Source organism: Aulonocara sp. 'chitande type north' Nkhata Bay, linkage group LG12 (assembly GCF_057382095.1).
Source record: "Aulonocara sp. 'chitande type north' Nkhata Bay isolate Kocher_YH1m ecotype deep benthic linkage group LG12, A_spYH_male_GT1.1, whole genome shotgun sequence".
NCBI classification, from domain to species: Eukaryota; Metazoa; Chordata; class Actinopteri; order Cichliformes; family Cichlidae; genus Aulonocara; species Aulonocara sp. 'chitande type north' Nkhata Bay.
This window is the reverse complement of record NC_141355.1, coordinates 34,625,192-34,644,225: the sequence shown is the minus strand read 5'-3', so window position 1 is coordinate 34,644,225 and position 19,034 is coordinate 34,625,192. Positions and strand designations below refer to the sequence as shown.

General features: G+C 38.6%; 1 protein-coding gene and 1 long non-coding RNA gene across 3 annotated transcripts in view; one reads left to right on the top strand and one right to left on the bottom strand.

The window, feature by feature from the left end:
- The first annotated feature begins 25 nt into the window (after window positions 1-25).
- On the top strand, window positions 26-6,753 carry LOC147317915 (uncharacterized). Its single transcript, XR_015131890.1, has 3 exons — window positions 26-134; window positions 219-275; window positions 5,909-6,753. It is a non-coding gene; the product is annotated as an uncharacterized LOC147317915 (long non-coding RNA).
- The window catches only part of LOC147317914 (phospholipid-transporting ATPase ID-like), a 52,237-nt gene continuing 35,054 nt past the window's right edge, over window positions 1,852-19,034 (bottom strand). For both annotated transcript variants that reach the window (XM_086315333.1, XM_086315334.1), the window contains 22 exons: window positions 18,921-18,993; window positions 18,493-18,563; window positions 18,294-18,376; window positions 17,309-17,467; window positions 17,138-17,226; window positions 15,639-15,829; window positions 15,308-15,516; window positions 15,068-15,111; window positions 14,425-14,590; window positions 14,019-14,207; window positions 13,772-13,887; window positions 12,648-12,812; window positions 12,443-12,554; window positions 12,249-12,354; window positions 12,034-12,169; window positions 11,425-11,608; window positions 10,934-11,157; window positions 10,299-10,382; window positions 9,891-10,136; window positions 9,653-9,791; window positions 6,932-7,062; window positions 1,852-6,258 (listed from right to left, as the gene is read on the bottom strand). In XM_086315333.1, coding sequence (XP_086171459.1) covers window positions 5,929-6,258; window positions 6,932-7,062; window positions 9,653-9,791; window positions 9,891-10,136; window positions 10,299-10,382; window positions 10,934-11,157; window positions 11,425-11,608; window positions 12,034-12,169; window positions 12,249-12,354; window positions 12,443-12,554; window positions 12,648-12,812; window positions 13,772-13,887; window positions 14,019-14,207; window positions 14,425-14,590; window positions 15,068-15,111; window positions 15,308-15,516; window positions 15,639-15,829; window positions 17,138-17,226; window positions 17,309-17,467; window positions 18,294-18,376; window positions 18,493-18,563; window positions 18,921-18,993 — 3,247 coding nt within the window. In that variant the 3' untranslated portion in view covers window positions 1,852-5,928. The remainder of the gene's footprint in view (window positions 6,259-6,931; window positions 7,063-9,652; window positions 9,792-9,890; window positions 10,137-10,298; window positions 10,383-10,933; window positions 11,158-11,424; window positions 11,609-12,033; window positions 12,170-12,248; window positions 12,355-12,442; window positions 12,555-12,647; window positions 12,813-13,771; window positions 13,888-14,018; window positions 14,208-14,424; window positions 14,591-15,067; window positions 15,112-15,307; window positions 15,517-15,638; window positions 15,830-17,137; window positions 17,227-17,308; window positions 17,468-18,293; window positions 18,377-18,492; window positions 18,564-18,920; window positions 18,994-19,034) is intronic.

The window sequence follows — 19,034 nt, the reverse complement described above, 5'->3', positions numbered from 1 at the left end:
CCTGAACACAGTGATGCTGATTAAAGGATCAACGGAGAGGAGAAATTTTCCTCCTGGTTTCACACCAAGTTTCAGCTTACGCTCAAACCCATCACTTGGAAATCAGTGTATTTCATTTCCTCCATCGTTTCCAGGTATTCATTAAAGCGAGTTTTACTACCCACCTTCGTAAATGTCATCATCTTTATTCACTGTAATATTTAACTTTTGGGTGACAGCACAAAGACAGAGGGAGGAGAGGAGAGAGCAAAGAAAGACAGAGCAAAAAGAAGCGGGTAAGAGTCGACATGTAGTCAAATTCTCCAATTATTATAAAGCTGTAGCTTCTATTTCACCCACATTCAATTCTGATGATTTCACATAACTTAGCAGTCTTTTGTCCTGTTGTCAACTGTGGATCCCCCACTTGCTCTTATAATCATAAGATTATATTTTTGTTATTTTCTAGTTTGTAGCTGAGTGAGGAGGATGAAGAGAGGGAGAGGAGAGAGGTTGTACCAGGTGAGGAAGAATGAGGGAGGAAATACTGAAGCTAGCTGGAAAAACAAGAACTAGTTTTCACAATGTAGTTTTTCATGCGTTTCATGGATGCTTTGCGTGCTTTGCAGTAGCACACTTAAAAGAATGCCAATGGACACTGCAAACAGAGCATACTGATATGGATGGCAGCATTTAACAGGATTAACTATAAACAGGATGGCTGCCACTACATTGATGCCACGGACTACAAATCTGTTCTCCATGTGTGAAACTGTGGCACATGATGCTCTGTGCTTAGTCTGTGCAGTAAAGGGAGGGTTTGCATCAATTCAAAAACTTTAATATGAAACAACTCTGTTACCAGTTTGCTTCGTGTGCAGGTCTGTGGAGTGGCAGGGTGATTTTCCAGTGTCTGTACTGAATAATGTTACTTTAAGTGCTTGATAATTTAGTGGACTGCCTCTATGTGATCTCATCTCTCGTCTTATCTGCTTTGCCACAAATGGTTCTTTAAGTTTTTCCTCTGGTTTGACAACTAAAAGCTCCACCCTAAAACAGGTGGATTAGATTGAAATCTGATCATTCGCTATGAATTATTCTTAGACGCTAAAATATCCAACTAATTATGTTGCTTTTCAATGTAACATTGTGATATTTACCCAATTGAATTGAGGTTTGCAAATGTGAAAAGGGTTGATTACATAGTATTAATGATAAGGTACATAGTGTGTTTGGTGACTGACATAAGGAGAAGGATTCATGTAGTATCGCCCACTATCACAACTCATCTATTCTACTTTAAAACTTTTAGAGAAAAGATGTGAGGGCCACTTTTCAGATTCAATGTATAAAATCTATAGTGCTGCTGAATGTTATGGAACTGAGTGACACTGAATGACAATGATGGGAACCATTATTTTGATTTAGAGAGGGGACTGTCCCTTTGAATGATGCTCTGCAGCTTTAGTTAACTACCTTTGTTTTGGGTTTTTTATTATAACGTCTCAGACAGTGTATGTTGGCAGGAGCTCTCTGTGGTAATTTATTAAAACAAATGGAAAACAGCAAGCAAAACCAGAAAGTAGGCAGAGATCAAGGTTCACAAAAATGTCATGACATCAGAACAGGTTAAAAAATCAGCAGGTTAAGGAACATTTGAGGCGGTTACGATAAAACGGTTGTTGTAGACTGAAAGACGAAAAACATCTTCTGCTTTTTCTTATGTTCCAATTATGTGCAAGTATAACTGCAGTGGAAGAAAACTCCAGCTATAGTGTCACTTTGCAGCATTTTTATTACTTACTATTAACTTACTGAGAAAGTAGTGCAACGTATTAATAACAAAAACAAGTAAAGAGTGTAACGATGAAGTATGTTGATCTTTCAAATCTTTTTATTGCAGTAAAAACGTTTTAAGGTACAAAACAACATGAAGGAGATATCAGAAAGAGCAGTGCTAAGTTGATTTTTGTCATGTCTGAGAAACAATTGTCAAAAATCCCTTATGTTACACTCAAGGCAGCAGATGCAGTAATAATAAAAACAAACTCATAAATGCTGGAATTTATATGTATGGCTACCATTTTTTTTTTTTTAATATACCACTTGGAAAAGGTGTTTTGGACTGCGACTACCCTTAATTAATTTATTATGGATCAATAAAACAGACAAAACTCTGTTAAATTATGTTTAACTGTTTATTTTAACAAGATTCTTCCCTCTTCCTAATTAAAGATGCCGTCCAAAATAAAAGCCATGCTTGTGACACGTGCACAAGCATCAAAGAGCTCTGGAGGATTTGCATTTTATTTATTTACTAGATGTCAGAAAAAATGGGAAGTTGGATCTAATGTAATGAAATTAGAAACATCTGACTCAAAGCTCAACTTGCTCTGTTGATTTTGACTTTTGGCTAAAGGTCAATTGCAGTATCATTTTCCAAAACAACAGAAAATGTTTTTTCCGTTTATACTAACTCTGAACTGTTTCTATAAAGAATGCCTGTACTGTAAATAATGTAAATAATAACTGTGATATAAACCAGTTTCACCACACTCACTTCCAGCATTAATTTCTGTGTGACTTTGTAGTTTATTCTAAAGTCACAATGTATGAAGCCTTTAAAAAGTATCGTTGGGGGTTAAATTTTACAGAGTCAACATTCACAACCGGACAAGGAACAAAAAGGGGAAATCGGACATTAAACATCATTAATTTACAAATACCAAACCAGTTTTGGACCACTGTTTAAGCTTTCAGTGATCGTTAATATAACAAATAATTGAAAATCACTGTATAAAATAACATTTTTCCTTTTTGAACTTAAAACATCTGCAATCAGCTTTGATTTGTTTTTTTAACAGCTTTATCTTTGATCAAACATTCTTAGTTGCATAAAATAAGAAAAGTAAGAAAATATCATTTTATCTGAATAATAAGGCAGCATGTGCGTTTTCTTTTGCTCCAATTTTTAGCAGGCTGATACAACACTTGAAGAAAGAGATGGTGATAAAGACAAATGCAGACATACATTACAACTTAAAGCAAATACATGAAATTCAAATGAAAGTGATTACCAAGCACGCGATCTGATAAATACAATGAGGTATAAATATTATTATTTATACAGCACAGTCCATAGGAATGATCTGAGCAGTGTTTTTAAACCCTGTTCGGTTTTAATGCACGAAAAAGACAAAAAACAAAACAGGTGCTCAGTGGCATGAAGACAAATGTGAAGCCAAATGTGTCCCTGAACGGATTAAAGGATTTCTTAATCAACTCTGTAGTGTGTGTACATTGTGATAAACCTCCCAAACACAGGTAGATGTTATCAAGTTTCTACAGCATGTCTTACTTGGATTAGGTTCTATACAGCCATCAGAGTCCACTTTCTTGTTCGATGAGGAACAGGTTCCCCTTTTGGTTTTGCTAGTTTAATGGCAGAGGAAAATCGGACATTAGTGAGGAGGCACAATCTGCCACAGAAGGTGTGTTTCAGACACACCGGGATGCCGGAACTCAATTCAGTCTGTTAGAAACAAGCTCCAGACAACATCTGGATGCATCAGCTGCTGTAACCAAAACGTAAATCAAAAGGAAGGAATATAAAGTTGCACTGCAGAAAATTGAAGACCACTTTGTGGAAACATAAAGAACAATCTGTCCTTTAATTTTTGGTAAAAAATAATAAGCCGGTAGACCGGAAACCTTTGGGTTGGTATCCCCGTGCTGTTCAAGTAGGATATGCCCTTTAACTTATTTACATTACCACTATGCTCCACATGTTGCACCATTTGATGACTACAGCACAGCCACATAAACATGAAAGGGTTTGTTAATGTATAACTGCAAAAGTTATTTTTGGTCCACTCTCTTATAATGAGATAAAGTTTGGGTTGATTTTGATTTATAAGATATTGACGTAAAAGCCTTGAACACCATTCCCACATTTGTCACCAAGCTGGGAATGTTTGGAGTCATTCAACCAAGGAGTCATATCTTCTCGTTAATTCTGTTTACACGCTGATGAATACTGATACAATGTCCAAAATATTTGTATGTACTTTTCACATATCTCTTCAATTATCTCGTGAGTTCCTCACATTTATTTTGCAATTTATCCTTAAAAGCAGCAGACTGGGATCATTGAACAGGTGTTTAATATCAATCAAATGTGGCAGAAATCAAAAACGGGCAGTGGGCTGTGGGGCTTCATAAGAAATTGACCTTTACTAATAATTTGTTTTAGGTAAGCAATAACTTACTTGAAGCAAAGAGTATACCTCATTATACTCCAGGATTTATTTTATTATTTAAATATCTAAACAGTTTGGATGTAAATAAAAAAAAAAGATATTTTTTGCCAAGTTTTCCCAAATTTGGCAAGTTTGGTGAAATGCTTTCAGCACACAAGAAAACAATAAACACAAATAAAAACAAACAAACCACAAAGTGTAAACCTGGAATATTATGGCCATATAAACATTATTATTGCTTTTTATTTTGGTGTATTACGGGGTATTAACAGTGGTGGGTAGTAACTAATTACATTTACTCAGTTACATTTACTTGAGTAACGTTTTGGAGGAAAAAAATGCTTTCAAGGAGTTTTTCTACACTGTACTTTTTACTTTTACTCGAGTAATAATATTATGAAGTCTTGTTACTCTTACTTGAGGAAGAAATTCTTGCTACTCTACTCAGTGTGAGTAACTTAATTTAATGAATAATAAACAATAATATATGTAGTATTTTTATTTTGCTTTTCAGTATTAAACTTCAGATTTTTGTCTGTCTGATTGGCTCATTTTTAAACATTAAATCAGATGTTATTATCAGTTACTCAGTACTCAAGTAGCCATTTTCACTAAATACTTTTTTACTCTTACTTGAGTAATTTCTTGGACGGCTACTTTTTACTTTTACTTGAGTAAAACTATGTTGAGGTAGTGCTACTATTACTTGAGTACAATGTTTGGCTACTCTACCCACCTCTGGGTATTCAGGGCGCTCAACTTTAATAAAATAAATAAACTCATTATGGGGCAGAGACCGTCAAATTTAAATTTTGTACAAATGTTGCTACAACGCCAACGACATTTCTCTCCATTGAAATGTTTTAATTCATTTTTGGATCAATAACAGTGTTTAAATAAGTCTCAACTGACTCTATCAACATACCAAAATCTACTTTCTGTGACTTTTTGGTTTTACCAAACCTTAAATTTAAGTGATGCGATTCCTCGACATTTCTCTTATAAATTTATGAGTTTTCTTCTCTGAGTATTACACCCCGCTCCACCCCTGGGCCCTTAATATGGTATTGTATTAGAAGAAGCAGTTTATGATACGTTTGGTTATTCCCCACTGCCACTGTGACACAGCCAAAGTGCTGACCGCTTGTACAGCTTTCAAATTAAGAAAATAAAATGCTTTAAAAAGATTTTAAAAAGTCAATATCTTGTGCAACATGGCTTTGCTCGTTATTTCCTCTGCAAACACTGCTTTCCAGCTGGACTCCCAGGTGGACTGGGTAGCCTGTAAACATGATGACATATTGTTTCCTTTCCTATTTGAAGACAAAGCACCCGGTTGTTATCTATATTGACAGAAAGCTTTCATTAATCACCCTCTCATCCGCTGGCATCTTAAGAAGACGATTCATATACCCATCATAAGTGGCTACATTTGTTGCTGTAGTTCCCTTTGATGACACCATTTCAGAGAAAAATGTAAGGAGCTAAAGTCATGTACTCTTCAAACCTCGTCTTCTGTGTAGGTATGAAAAATCTTTGACATGAACTTCTCTGGAAAGCCCAAGCAAGCTCTTCATTGCAACAAATAGGACCTTTGAACACTTCTGGCTGCCAACATCATGTAGCTCTCCAGTCAGTAGTTAATTATTTGCTCCCAAATTTCTCCACAGAGTCCTAAATGTGCTGTCCATCAGGGAGCAGAATCTGTGATTGTCCTATACATCTGCAGGGAAGTCACCTCCACGTCTGGGACCTTGTTATTCTGAGGACGTCCCGTTGGGCTGTAACCGGCCGATCGTCCCATTGGACTGAAGCTAGTAGTGGTGCGGCCTGCGTGGGTGAAACCAGAAGATCGTGTCAGGGCAGGACGCCGCAGGAACCGACCCGATGTCACCAGGTCCCCATAGCCCTGTGCGTGCGAGAAGGCGTAGCCCGAACGGCGGGAGCTGGTGCGACGGATGCGGGCACGTCGAGTTGGTGGAGCAGGTGTTGCTTTCGCCTGCCTCACTTTGAACATAACCTAACATTTGGGGAGGAAATGAGACAGTTATAATGCAGGAGTGGGTGTTTTAAGGAAACATTTCGTTAAATAAGAAGCCAGAAGGTTAATGAGTCCATCTTAAACATATTGTATATGTGAGAAAACCTTTAAAAAGACAAATCCTTTGAGAAACTCCTCAGAGAGCCGTGGGTTTGAATCTCAGGAGTAAACACATCTATCCAAATAAACTAGTTAAAGGATGAATCACGTCTTGTTTGTCTATCTTGTATCTCAGGTACACAGAATTCAGGTTGCACCCTCAAACTGCAATTCAACTCACTGACCCTTGATTCTCAATAAGCTCTGCTTTTTAACCTGTACTTGTTTTTGGCAAGTTAGCTGTTGAAGTACGATGAATTAGTTTCGAGTAGTTTTCTATGCCATGTTTCTAGATTACTTTGTTGTGAGTAAAACGTTACTGTAAAATGACCTTTTCCCTGTTTTTTGACACTTGTTTATTAGCAATAGTTTAAAAAGGACACTGAAGATGATTTCCTCAGAAACCGAAAGTCACACTGAGAGGAGGAAGCGTCTCACTGCCCTAAACCAGCTTCCCGGCAGATTCTTAAAAAGTCTAACACCTAAAAAAATGGAGGTGTGAGTTTCCCATGATAGTCAAGCACAGCAGGTAGAGCTGCATCTCCTCTGCTACCTTATCATTGATGGTGGGGCAGAGCTGAATCATCAGGAAACGGTTGGTAATGACGGGAAGGACACACAGGATGGAAGTGAGGAAGATCGTCAGCCAAACGTTGGGCTGGTTCAGGGAGTTTCGTGCTGTTCCTGAATAAACACACACATACATAAGGTTTGTATTATTACAGGTGTGAAGAGTTTTTATTTACAGTACTCCTGGCCCAGACTTTTATCCCTATATATGAATTCTGTTCTATTTTATGGATATCAAATTAACCTGTTAACCCTCAGAGCAATGAAAACATGAAGAATATTGGATTATTCTCCTAACAACAGATGAGTCATTAGAAAGGATAATTAGTATTCGTGGAGTCCACAAATAAAAAAAGGTAATAGGTGTAATAGCTCCACTTTACTAAAGGTTACAAATGTTCATGTTGAGGCAAAATAATCAAAACAAAAAGAAAATAACTTGGGGTAAATATCATTTTAAATGTTTAGACACACGTGAACATTTAGTAAGACCAGGCTGTCCTCACATCGAAATACTCATTTTAAGAGATTGTATTACAGGTGATGTGTTAGAGTGCAGTATCTCTGTTCTCAAATTTATCCTTTCCCCCCAAAGAGGTTTTTTAATTATCTCTTATAAATATCTTGTTATTAAAATCATTTTAAATAGTCTTAAAATTATTTTTCCTAGACAACAAGCCAGGTCGCCACAGATCATTGTGACCCAAAAAGGCTCCATTGCCTTGTCATTTCAGACCTCCTTAAATACTGACACCTCAGTATCAGAATCAGAATCAGAATCAGAATACTTTATTCATCCCGAGGGAAATTAGGGGTTACAGCAGGCAGCACGCTAATGGCGCATGCGCACTCACAAAGGAACCTTCTGACCAACTTTACACAAACATCACATTGGGGAGACATGTCAGAAAGGTAGGCTGATAGGAAAAAACAACGAAAATACACTACATGAGGTAAGAGGAGGAGAAAAAAAAACTCCACTCAGACTGAGCTCCTGGTGGGAGAACAGTTTGATAACAGAAAAAACACCTCAGCACAAAAGCACATGACTATCAATACACCATAGAAACACGAGACAAGCAACAGGGGCGGGTAAAGGGTAAGAGAGAGCCGGCGTAGACAGCGCATCCGGTCCTGCAGCATCTGCGCTGGTCCAGTTGACTGCTATCTTCCCCGGTAGGGCACAAGCATCGAAGGCGTTGGAAAGGGAGGGGGATGAGTGAGTGCTTGTCAGTGTAAGTGTGTGTGTGTGTGTGTCCAGAGTTCAGCGGAGACAGTGTCCTTCGCACTATCAGGCTAAGTAAACAGTCTGCCAGCCAACCCAGGTGGCCTTCATGGGACGGGAAGAATAGTCATCACACAGTCGTTATCAGGGAGTTGTTTTGGTGGGCTCCAGCCTTATATATAGAGGTATCTACTGTAAAACACCAGGGTGAAGCAGTGAAAGCTCTTAAGCTGGGCATGCACTGTGCGATTTTTTTCAGTCGCGTTATTCAGCTCAAACTGTACGATTGACTCGCAGGGGTTAGAAGTTCGTAGGTCACGATGCAGGGTCTCCCACTATACAGCCCGATGCTCTGATGCGACCTGAGTGCTCACACTGTGCGTCCATAAAATGAAGGTTATAACACAAAATCTGCCTCTTGCTCTCTGTCTTTCACTCACACAGACACGCACACCACCACCATCAACTCTGCTAAATTGCTAATGAAAAACATTAATCGGGCAGCTGTGATTGAGCAGCATTGTCCATCCAACTATTTTCATGGTTGTTGCGGTCGTGATAATTTTGTGAGGCCACATCGAAATAGCTCAGATGAGCTTGCCAAAGTTCTACAAGTTGTGCTTTCATCGCTTGTGTCCAGATCACACGCCGCACTGCCGTGCTGCGCCGTCTTTTCACTTTCATTTCTGTGTTTGCGTGTGCGCAGTGTGAGAGGCTGCGGTGACACCCTCACGGCGGCAGACAGGATTTCAAACAGGTTGGATTTTCTTACGACCAAACGACTGATGATCGGGAGCTGGTCGTGAGGTGTTAATCACTTCTCGTTACCCCACGTATACTACACGATGCACGACACATGATGAAGGCGAAACTCGGGCCAATCACCAAAACGGTCGCACGACTGAAAAATCGGCTCAAAATGGGCCAGAAATGGCACAGTGCATGCCCAGCGTTAGAGGATTGTGTGTTACTTTAAACGGTGTCTCAGCTTTTCCCAGTCTAAAGACACTCAGACTGTCAAATATTGTTGCACATTGTGGTAGCCTAAAAAGAAAGGCCTTTAAATCAAGAAGGAGATTTTATGTAAAAAAAAGTAATGTTTCAACATTTTAAAGTATTAAAACAGAACTGTTTCAATTTAAGAAAAATTGAATGTTGATTTTGTATATAGAGAATAAGCGGGGAAAAAAAGAAGTATTTATCCCAAATTTTACAACTTTCCAAGACTATGTAGATCAATTTAGTGAGAAAAACAAACATGTTGAAAGCCACTACCACGTGACCTCATAAAGCAGACGTTCTGCAAAGATACCAAACACAATTCAAACACTGTTAGTCTTATTTGAATTACTTGAGATTAACTTTAGCCTCATATAAAAGAGTGAGCAGCCGGAGCAGACATGCAGTCAAAAAAAACACATTGTTACATTTATGGATTGGATACTCAAAGCTGTCAGAGATGGCAAGTTTGTCACTCACCTATGAAAGGGAAGGCTGATGGCAATATGGTGAACATGCCGTTACTGTACATGGTGAATGTGACAGCAAAGTACATCGCCAGGCTTCCCAACACGAAGAACGTGTTAACTGCCGTCCAGTAGGACATCTCAAACCCCAGCTATGGGCAAAGACAGCCAGCAGGTTCTATAGTTATATACGTTTTATAATAAACAAATAAACATTTGAAAAATTATGCAAAAGAAAGGTTTCTGGATACCTGGATGCTGACGGCAAACAGCAGACATGTCTGAGTGAGGAGGGCGAAGGACTGGTAGTCAGCGATGTCCTTCCCATCATCCCTCACTGTGTCATACATAGCAGCATAGGGGATAAAAAAGAGCACCAAGGAGCTGTAGCAGCTGTGGAGGGCGCATTTGAAGAAGGACTTCTTGCTGAAGTACAGGTTGAGTTGACCTGGAACATAGAGCTGAGGATGCTGGAAACTCCACACATCATTCACATCCTAACCAGCAGGGGGAGACAAAGACATTAGATCCTTTTTTAGTTGGTTTGGGTTTGTTTTCGGGGGTTTTCTTTTTCTTTCTTTTTTTTTTGGCGGGAAGGAATTAATTTGAGCTCAGATTTATGGCCATGATATTTTCATGCATACAGATGATCCCATTACCTGATCAAATAGACTCATTCCCAGTACAGGTAGTGCTGTGTACATCAGATTGTAGAGCGTTATAAACCACTCATCATACACAGTCTGAAAAGCAAAAACAGAAGTGGACCTTTAACCAACTTCTTCAATTTTGGACTCAATTGAAATGAAGTACATTAACAGACTTCACATTATCATTCAAAATGTGCAGCATCATATTTGAAATTTGTAAACTGATGTTATTTTTTGTATCTCTTATTTTCCTTTCAAAATAATTTGGTATTTTTCTTATTTACACTGACCGTACCTAGGCTCTGGTGTAACTGGTGTTATTCTGCTTCATGTCTCATTTTTTAAAATTACTGTATAAAGACAAATCGTTAATAATATGTCTGCTGTTCAGAGTTTTAGTACAGTTTGGGGGTTTTTCTACCCCTTCCATTCTCATTTACATACTAAAATTCAGATCTCACTATGACTTCTCTAACTGGTTTGTTCTGCCTTTTCATGACACACAATGAAGTGAGTGTTTATATATAATTATTTACAGATTGAATGTCATATTATGTTTAGTCTAACTTGACTACAAGGAAAATGCAGGTTAAAGGCATTTCTGCAATGGCTCGATCATAATTTTGTAACTACTCGTCTCTCACCTGCGCAGAGAAACCACAGAAGAAGGCAAACCAGAAATGGACGAAGGTGAAGGTGAAGTTTTTGTAGAAGAAGTAGCGCAAGAACTTGCACATGCGCAGGTAGGACCAACGGCCGTGCACCAGCAGGAGGCGCTGCAGGAAACGGAACTGGGCAAAGGAGTAATCGCTGGACAGCACAGCCTGCATGCCCTCCTGGCCTGAGATGCCCACACCTATATGAGCCGCTGTGTGGGGAAAAAAATGAGAATGAAGAAAGACTAATATATATATATATATATATATATATATATATATATATATATATATATATATATATGTAAATATAAATATGTAAATATAAATATGTAAATATTTATCCCAAATTTTACAACTTTCCAAGACTATGTAGATCAATTTATATATATATATATATATATATATATATAAACTTGGGAAAGCATTGGAGAACAAACAGGAGGTTCATATGAAGCAGTTTGAGTTTCTTCTGCTACCTTTGATCATGCTGACATCATTGGCTCCATCCCCAATTGCCAGTGTGACTGCCTTCTTGTACTTCTTGACCAGCTCGACCACCTGAGCCTTCTGCAGAGGAGTCACCCTGCAGCAGATCACTGCTTTGCACATGCATGCCGTCCTTAGGAACTCCAGCTCCAGGCTGTGCTCCAAAGCGTATGCCTGAGGGACAGAGGGGGTAAGAAAAAGGTGAGCTTAGAAGAAGACAGGCAATAAAAAATGTGTGACTGACAGAGCCATGACTGTTAACAAAGACTGGAACATGAGCACAAGAAAAAGGTCGGGCTTTTTTTGCATCGCTGTTTGATGATTTTAAATCATAATGTCTTTCAAAATAAAGTTTCATGGATAGAAAAAAAAAAGTTCCCCACTGTAGCTACAGTACTTTTATTTTATTGGACTTCCAGAAGAGCTTGTTTCATCAAATAAACACATCTTTCATACTCAATAAAAAATTAGGCTCTAAGTAAGAAACTGAGGACAGCATTTGCATACGGCAGCAACTCGCCAGTTACAAAGTAAGCACATCTTTTAAAGTTTGAGAGTGACAGCATGCACATAAACTGAAATTGTATGTATGTATGTACCAAACTATGTCCATTGATGACCAGGCCGTACTCCCCATTCACCACCTCATCTGTGACCACTTTCACACCTTTATCCATTTCGGGTAAAAACTCTGAATTCTCAGCTGCATCTGGCTTCATGGAGGTTCGGGCATTTCTAGAAAAAAAATCAACAGTATATGAAAACCTGTCATAATGAGATAGTAAAACATGTTTAGTCTAAGATTTCCTCTGACCTCAGTTCCTGCTGGACATCCTCAAGTGAGTTGCCCGAGATGATGAAGACATCATTCATCTCTTCCCGTAGCAAGTTGCATGAGTAACCAATGTTCTCTGCGGTTTCTGCAACACAGACAATCAACATCACCGTGTGTGGACTGGAGTCTGTTCCCCATACGCATTAACTTTCATCTTATTCAAAGTTATGTACCTTGCTTGTCACCGGTCAAAACCCAGATTTTGATGTCAGCCTTAGACAGCTGCTCGATAGTCTGAGGTACTCCATCTTGCAACTTGTCCTCTATGGCTGTTGCTCCAAGCAGCTGAACACACACAGAACACACACATAATCAGAATGCTGTTCATTTTACCACACAGTTATGTTTTTACAGTATGAGCTGCCTTTATCGTCTTACCAGGAGATCCTTCTCTATCTCCTCATACAACTGGTCCAGTTTGCCCTCTCTATCCTCCAGTGCAGTGTTGGCCTCATGGTGGCGCTGTATCCACTGGTTAAAGTACTCCTCATCCAGATCCTTGTAAGCAAGAGCAAGAGTCCGCAGCCCATCCCCTGCAAATTCCTGCAGAAATTCCACATGCGTATACTTATATGGATGAACGCTGGATACTAGAAGGTACACACACACACTAATACACAAACGCACACACAAGCTCAAGGCATTTGCACATATAAACAAAAGTCAAACTCTTGCTCAGTTCAAGATTAGAGGAGCAAAAATGACAGCGAGAAATTAATCAGAACTTTCCCAAAACTTCCCTAAAAGAACAGACGTAGGAGGAGGAGGAATAAAGAAAGGCACTTTGAACATGGCAGCTTTTTCTGACGTACCTGCGCTACAGCTCTGCTGTTGTCCAAACACAAATATTTAAAACAAGGCAAATAAAGTCAAATGAAGCTGTGGTGGATATCTATCCCCATTTATGATGACTATGAGAACTGCAATTTATCTTATATCAAACCCACACAAACAAACTCCTTCCATAAAGCATGAATTTAAATCTTTTATTTCCTTTCCTGTCAGTAAGACAAAGAACGTACCGACACGTTTGTTTAAAAATAGTGCTATACTTACAGCACTTTACTTAAAGTATTATGTGAGAGGTTGTGCCTGTTACCTTTACAGCCTTATATTGCTCAAGAATTAATGTGTACTCAACTCCACTTAACAATCCACTAGTTTGAACTGCTGCTTTAAAATGAACTTAAAAACATCTATTATGTTATGTCTCTTTATTCTGTCAGTACGGCCTCAAATTTGGGTCATTAGTGGAGATTGAACCTGGTTATCTTTGCACTCGCTCAGACATTTTGGACAGTGCAAAGTATTATACAAATTAAGGTTTTTCATCATGATTATCAGAGATACTTGTATATAAATTCAATAATTTGTTGCTCCGGGGAAGCAAGTTCATCCCAAATCCAAATGCATGTAGGGATGAACTACGTACAAATGCAGTTGACATAGCCTAGCAGAGTCAAATATCTCTCTTTGAACACACACACAGAAATAATACTAACATTAAGATGCTCTGTCGTGACATCCATCAGCTTGCTGCAGGACTGGTGCAGCCTTTCGTAGATGATTGTGTCGGCACCTTTGCAGTAAAGAGACAGCTTGCCCTCTGGACTCCTCACTGCATACAAAAATGTACATACATGAAAACAAACAATGTTTCAAATTGCAGTGGAAAAAAGAGCAGTCTGTATGAGAGCTAAATAGGAAAGCATATACAGATATATAGATACATATATAGTATGTATATACCTATGACTGACATCCTCTTGCGGACATTGTTGAAATCCAGGATGGCCAGGAGTTCATAGTTGCATTGCTTTCCCATTTCCACGATGGAAATACTGTCTGGTGTTCGTGAGCGGAAGACAAATCCAAAGTTTCTGGCTGCGGTCACCAGAGCCCCCTCATCTGGCGACTGGGCCTGGTAGAAAAGCTCTCCTGGAGAACAAAAAGTTTATATTTAGCAGGGCAAATATGATTATTTATTAAAGTTCATAATTCTAGCTGCAGCAAAAAATGCTTTCACGTTGATCAGTTTCAAGCCAGAGCTTCTTTCATTGGAGGACCTCTACAATAAACTGCTGAATAAAAAAAGGACTGGAAAACACACATACTGCCTTTTAACTGCTCACTGAAACATCTGTACCGTCCTCACCTTCTTTCTTCTCCTCGGCCATGACAGTGTGGCAGAGAGCCAGCAGCCTGAAGAAGGCGTGGACCTCCGTGTTCTCCAGCTTCACCGCCTCCACCAGAGAATGGTCGTGGAAGACGAACCGAGAGTCGGCTAACGGATTGAAGGAGAAGTCTACTGTGTCTGTATACTGCAGGAGTAAATGTACAACAAGAAAAAAAGAAGTAAGAAAGAAAGAAGGATAAAGCAGAGAGGGAAAGAAATGTAACTGGACCTGCTTAGGCTGATGAGGAGAGGTGAGAGGAGTGCACACTGAGTCTGTTATAAGAACACTAAAATGTGTCAGAAACTTTAACTAATTTAATAATATAATCCTGTGAAATCACTGTAAACCTGGTAAAGAACTAAAGTTGTTTAACTGTCTAAATATAGAAATCACAGAAAGTAAAGGAGCAGCAGTCTAAAAGGAAAACTGTTCAACATACCAGGGACCAGGAATTCTGTCCAATGTTTCTCTTAACTACCTTCCTTAAACCTATCCAAAAATTCTATTTCAGGGAAACCAAACTTTACCACTGCATTGGAGACGCCATCTGTCAGTCAGTCATATGGACCAGTAAACTATTTTTTATTTATTTAATTTTTAAATCTGCATATGTAAACTCACCTCATTCATTTCTAGTCTTTGCCCTGTGTAGTCATAAACATCTCCTGCAGAGCAGAATAACATTTTTAATCAAACTTTATTATACATGAAGAGAATGTATTGAACAAAGCATCAGCTGACGTAAACCTTTGTGTGCGTGAAAAACCATCCAACTTCTCCGAATAAGGAATCCAAAAATGCATTTTTAGAAAGTCTCAGTAGAAAGTCTTCTTGTTTCAGCTTCATGACTAAAACTCTTACCATAGCATTTGCCATTAATAGTGCACTTGTTGAAGATCATGATATTCTGGGTGAGTGTTCCAGTTTTGTCACTGAAGACGTATTTGATTTGGCCGAGCTCTTCGTTCAGAGTGGTGGTACGAGCCTCAGCAGGGGTGTCATTGCGGGCATAGTACATTTTCCTGTCCCAGTCGATGTAGAAGCTGTTCCCCAGACGAATGATCTCCACACTTCAAGCAGATATTGAAAAGAGGCACGTGTAGTCATATATGCGTTTTTTTGCATTCATTTTGTTAAATTCATTGTAAAAAAGTAACACAAGGTAATAAAAGCATCATTTCACACTTATTACCTCACATAGAGAGAGATGGGCACCACAGTGTTGAGGATGATGACGTAGGACCAGAATGTGAGGAAGGATGAGAAAGCAGGATCATCCTCCAGCCTTGGCAGGAAGACAGTAAACTGTGAGCCCTCATTTCTTTCCCAGATGTAGTTTCCTATCGCCAGGACAGAGCACATGAAGGCTAGGAAACCAAAAATCTGCAGAAAGAGTAGAAAGAGGCTTTATTTTGTCATTTAGGAATACAAAAAAAAACCTGTGTTGGTGTATAAACTTCAGCTACAACTCAGAAACACAAATGTCGTAGATCCAAAACAGAGACAACCATGATCTGCTTAAGCTTGAAATAAAAAGACGTGTGAGTTTGTGATGATGTCATCTGAGAGGAGTTTCAGATCTAAAAACAAATGGTGCAGAGTCCCAGGTACTCTATGACCCCTAGTGGAGGTCGTCCTGAGGGTCGTTGACCCACTATTGATCATGTGAGTTGTCACATGAGCCATGGTGTGAAAAAAAGATGTGGGTCAGTACCATCACCACGGGTTCAGGGGGAAACCACTACGGGATCTTCCTCGACCTCATCATGTGACGTTGCGCATACAAGCTTGTATATAGATGTATAACCATCTCTCATTGCCGGTAATGATAAACTACCAAAAACATGATAATTTTTTATTTTAATCAAAAGTTTGGAGTTACTTTGAAATACCATTATAAATTTTTTAAAGAAAAGCTCATTTGTTTCCATTTAATAAGTTTATAATTATCGAACTACCTCAGCACAGATGAAAACTGTTCTGTTGTTTAAAGAAGCATTTGACTAATTAAGCATGTGGAGCATCAGTGTTTGTGGGAAAGATTACCAATTTAAACTGACCGACTTCAAAATAAAAAAAATGGGGTGATCTTGTTTAAGAGGTTAAAGTTATTTCATGCATATTTTGCACAAATAAAGGGAACATTTCATACAACCATGTACAGAAATAAATACATTTATGGATGCTTTATTGATTCCACAAGGCAAATTGTAGTACTTAATGTAATTTAATTATGCGGTTAAAAAAAGGGCAGACTGTAGTTTAAAGTTTGGTTTAAAAGTTTTACATTTTTAAGAATGAGTGGTACTGATTTATCCAACTAAATTAATGGCTTTGTCTTCCTTTGCTGTGGTAGTAGCTACTCCATTGCACCTTGAAGCTTTAGCAAACTATGCATGCATCCCCTTTACAGTCTCGGATACATCACAATTTTCTTGCTTTCTCCTGTTCGCGCTGCTCTACTGCATCAGATCTTTTGATTTTAAATAAATCGTTAGTGTTGGTGAGGAGAATGTCCAATAAAAAAAAAATTGTGGTGCATTAGCAGAAGGGAAATAGTGTAATGAACTGATTTAACTGTAAACTTAAACTTCAGTACCTCAGCAGCAGTCAGCTCATTTCTTCACAAATCTCATTAAAAAACAATAAATTATTGATGACCCTGAGATGTGATAAAACAAATGCACTCACAAAGAGGACTAAGATATTCATTAGACGGTCTATACTGGTCCTCTTGAACGTGCTCTTCCCACAGTTTTGCATCAGCTTTGTTTCTGGACCTGCAAAAGAGAAACAGAATGATCTGAAGTCACAAGTTTCATAATTCCCACTACAGTAGTTCCCTATTAATGTGTGTCTGACCTCCAAATAGCACCAGTCCAAAGCACCACTCAGTGTTCCTCAGGGTGCAGCCTCGCAGCAGGATTTTCTCATTGTCAAGTGAATATTTCTGACCTGCGAAGCTCAGCACTCCTGTGAAGCGGTCGAGGCGGTTGTTGGGGGGTTCACAGCGGACCTCACCTTGAGGAAAGGAAAGACACGGCCAGGTTTAGATTTAGAAAGAGTATGACATCTACCAATTTGAAAAATCAAAATACCTCCATAACGTTCACAAATTGTCTTCAGATGAATTAAAGTTAAATGAAGGTTAAAAAAAAAAAAACATGGGTTAGAAAATACGTGAGCCTAACATGAACTTTTTCTTTCTTTGCGTTTTCACTTATTCACTTTCATCTGCTGATCGTTGCTTTATTTCTGGCACTTGCTTAATTTTAGCGCTTTTTTACTATATAAGACGAGTTCAAGATAAAACCTTGATGAGAATAAAGAAACAGTGTAGAATAACTATAACTGTAATAGTAACCGTTACATGCCTCGGCTTTATTTAATTTTTTCTCTGTCTATTGTTTTGGGCATAACTGGTTTAGAAAATTACCAGCGTTAATAAGCATTAATGGAAAGAGTGGCATTGACTACATTCATAAACATGTATTTTGTGTAGTCAAAACATGTAAAACTACAAGGAGGCCATAAACAATAAACAACATTTCCAGATTTCTTTACAGAAACTGTGAATGAAGTTTAACTTATTTATTATGTCTTACGTTGAGTATTGCGTTGGGTAGGTTGCCATTTATTTATTATATAAATAAAACCTTCTATGTATACTGTGAGGAATAACCTTAACAGGGTAAGTCATTTTTATTTATATAGCACATTTACATTTAACATCAAAGTGCATTACACTGAAAAAATTGTGTGTGTGTGTGTGTGTGTGTGTGTGTGTGTGTGTGTGTGTGTGTGTGTGTGTGTGTGTGTGTGTGTGTGTGTGTGTTTACAGTCTCACCGTTAAAATCTGCCAGTTTTTCAATATCATCCCCCAGGTCTCCCGTCACTGGGAGGGCCTGTCTCACCTTCAGGTTAGTTTCTCTGAGGAAGAGAAGCCGAGAAAGTTAAAAAGAGGAAGAAAGAAGACGGCTGCATAAAGCGGAAGTGAAAACAGAAGGATGTGGTTAGATGTGAAAAAGGAGGAAAAATAGACGAACCCATCGAGTTCTGCAGTCTCAATGTACACAAGGTTGAGTGGTTCACTGCTGGAGAGCAACAAGAGGTCTGCCTGAAATCACAAAGCATTTATAAATGGTAAAAATGTATGTGATCAATGACAGGATTTTATTACTCAACTAAAAACTTACGTTAGGTTTACTGACATCTCTGATTGTTCTTTTGTCTTTTAGAAAACGTCAAAATTACAATATGAAAAACTTCCCCTAAACCTAATTTGGTTATGAGTCTGTTCCTTTGAACAGACATGCTAAAAGTTCACCGAGTCAACCCACAAGAACAAAATAAAACATCCAGAGGAAGTCAACAATAAACTGTAACACAATGAAGTACAGTTTATATTCTATGTGTTGGGGAAGAGAAAAACGAACAAATAAGAAGTACTTCCACCCTCTGATGCTCTACTTACTGTAACAAACTGGTTGTTTTCTAGTTTGATGATGTCTCCCACTTGCACATTCATCCATTTCTCACTCCGTAGCCTGAGAACAGGGAGAGGTTGGTAAGTGTGTGTGCACAGTAT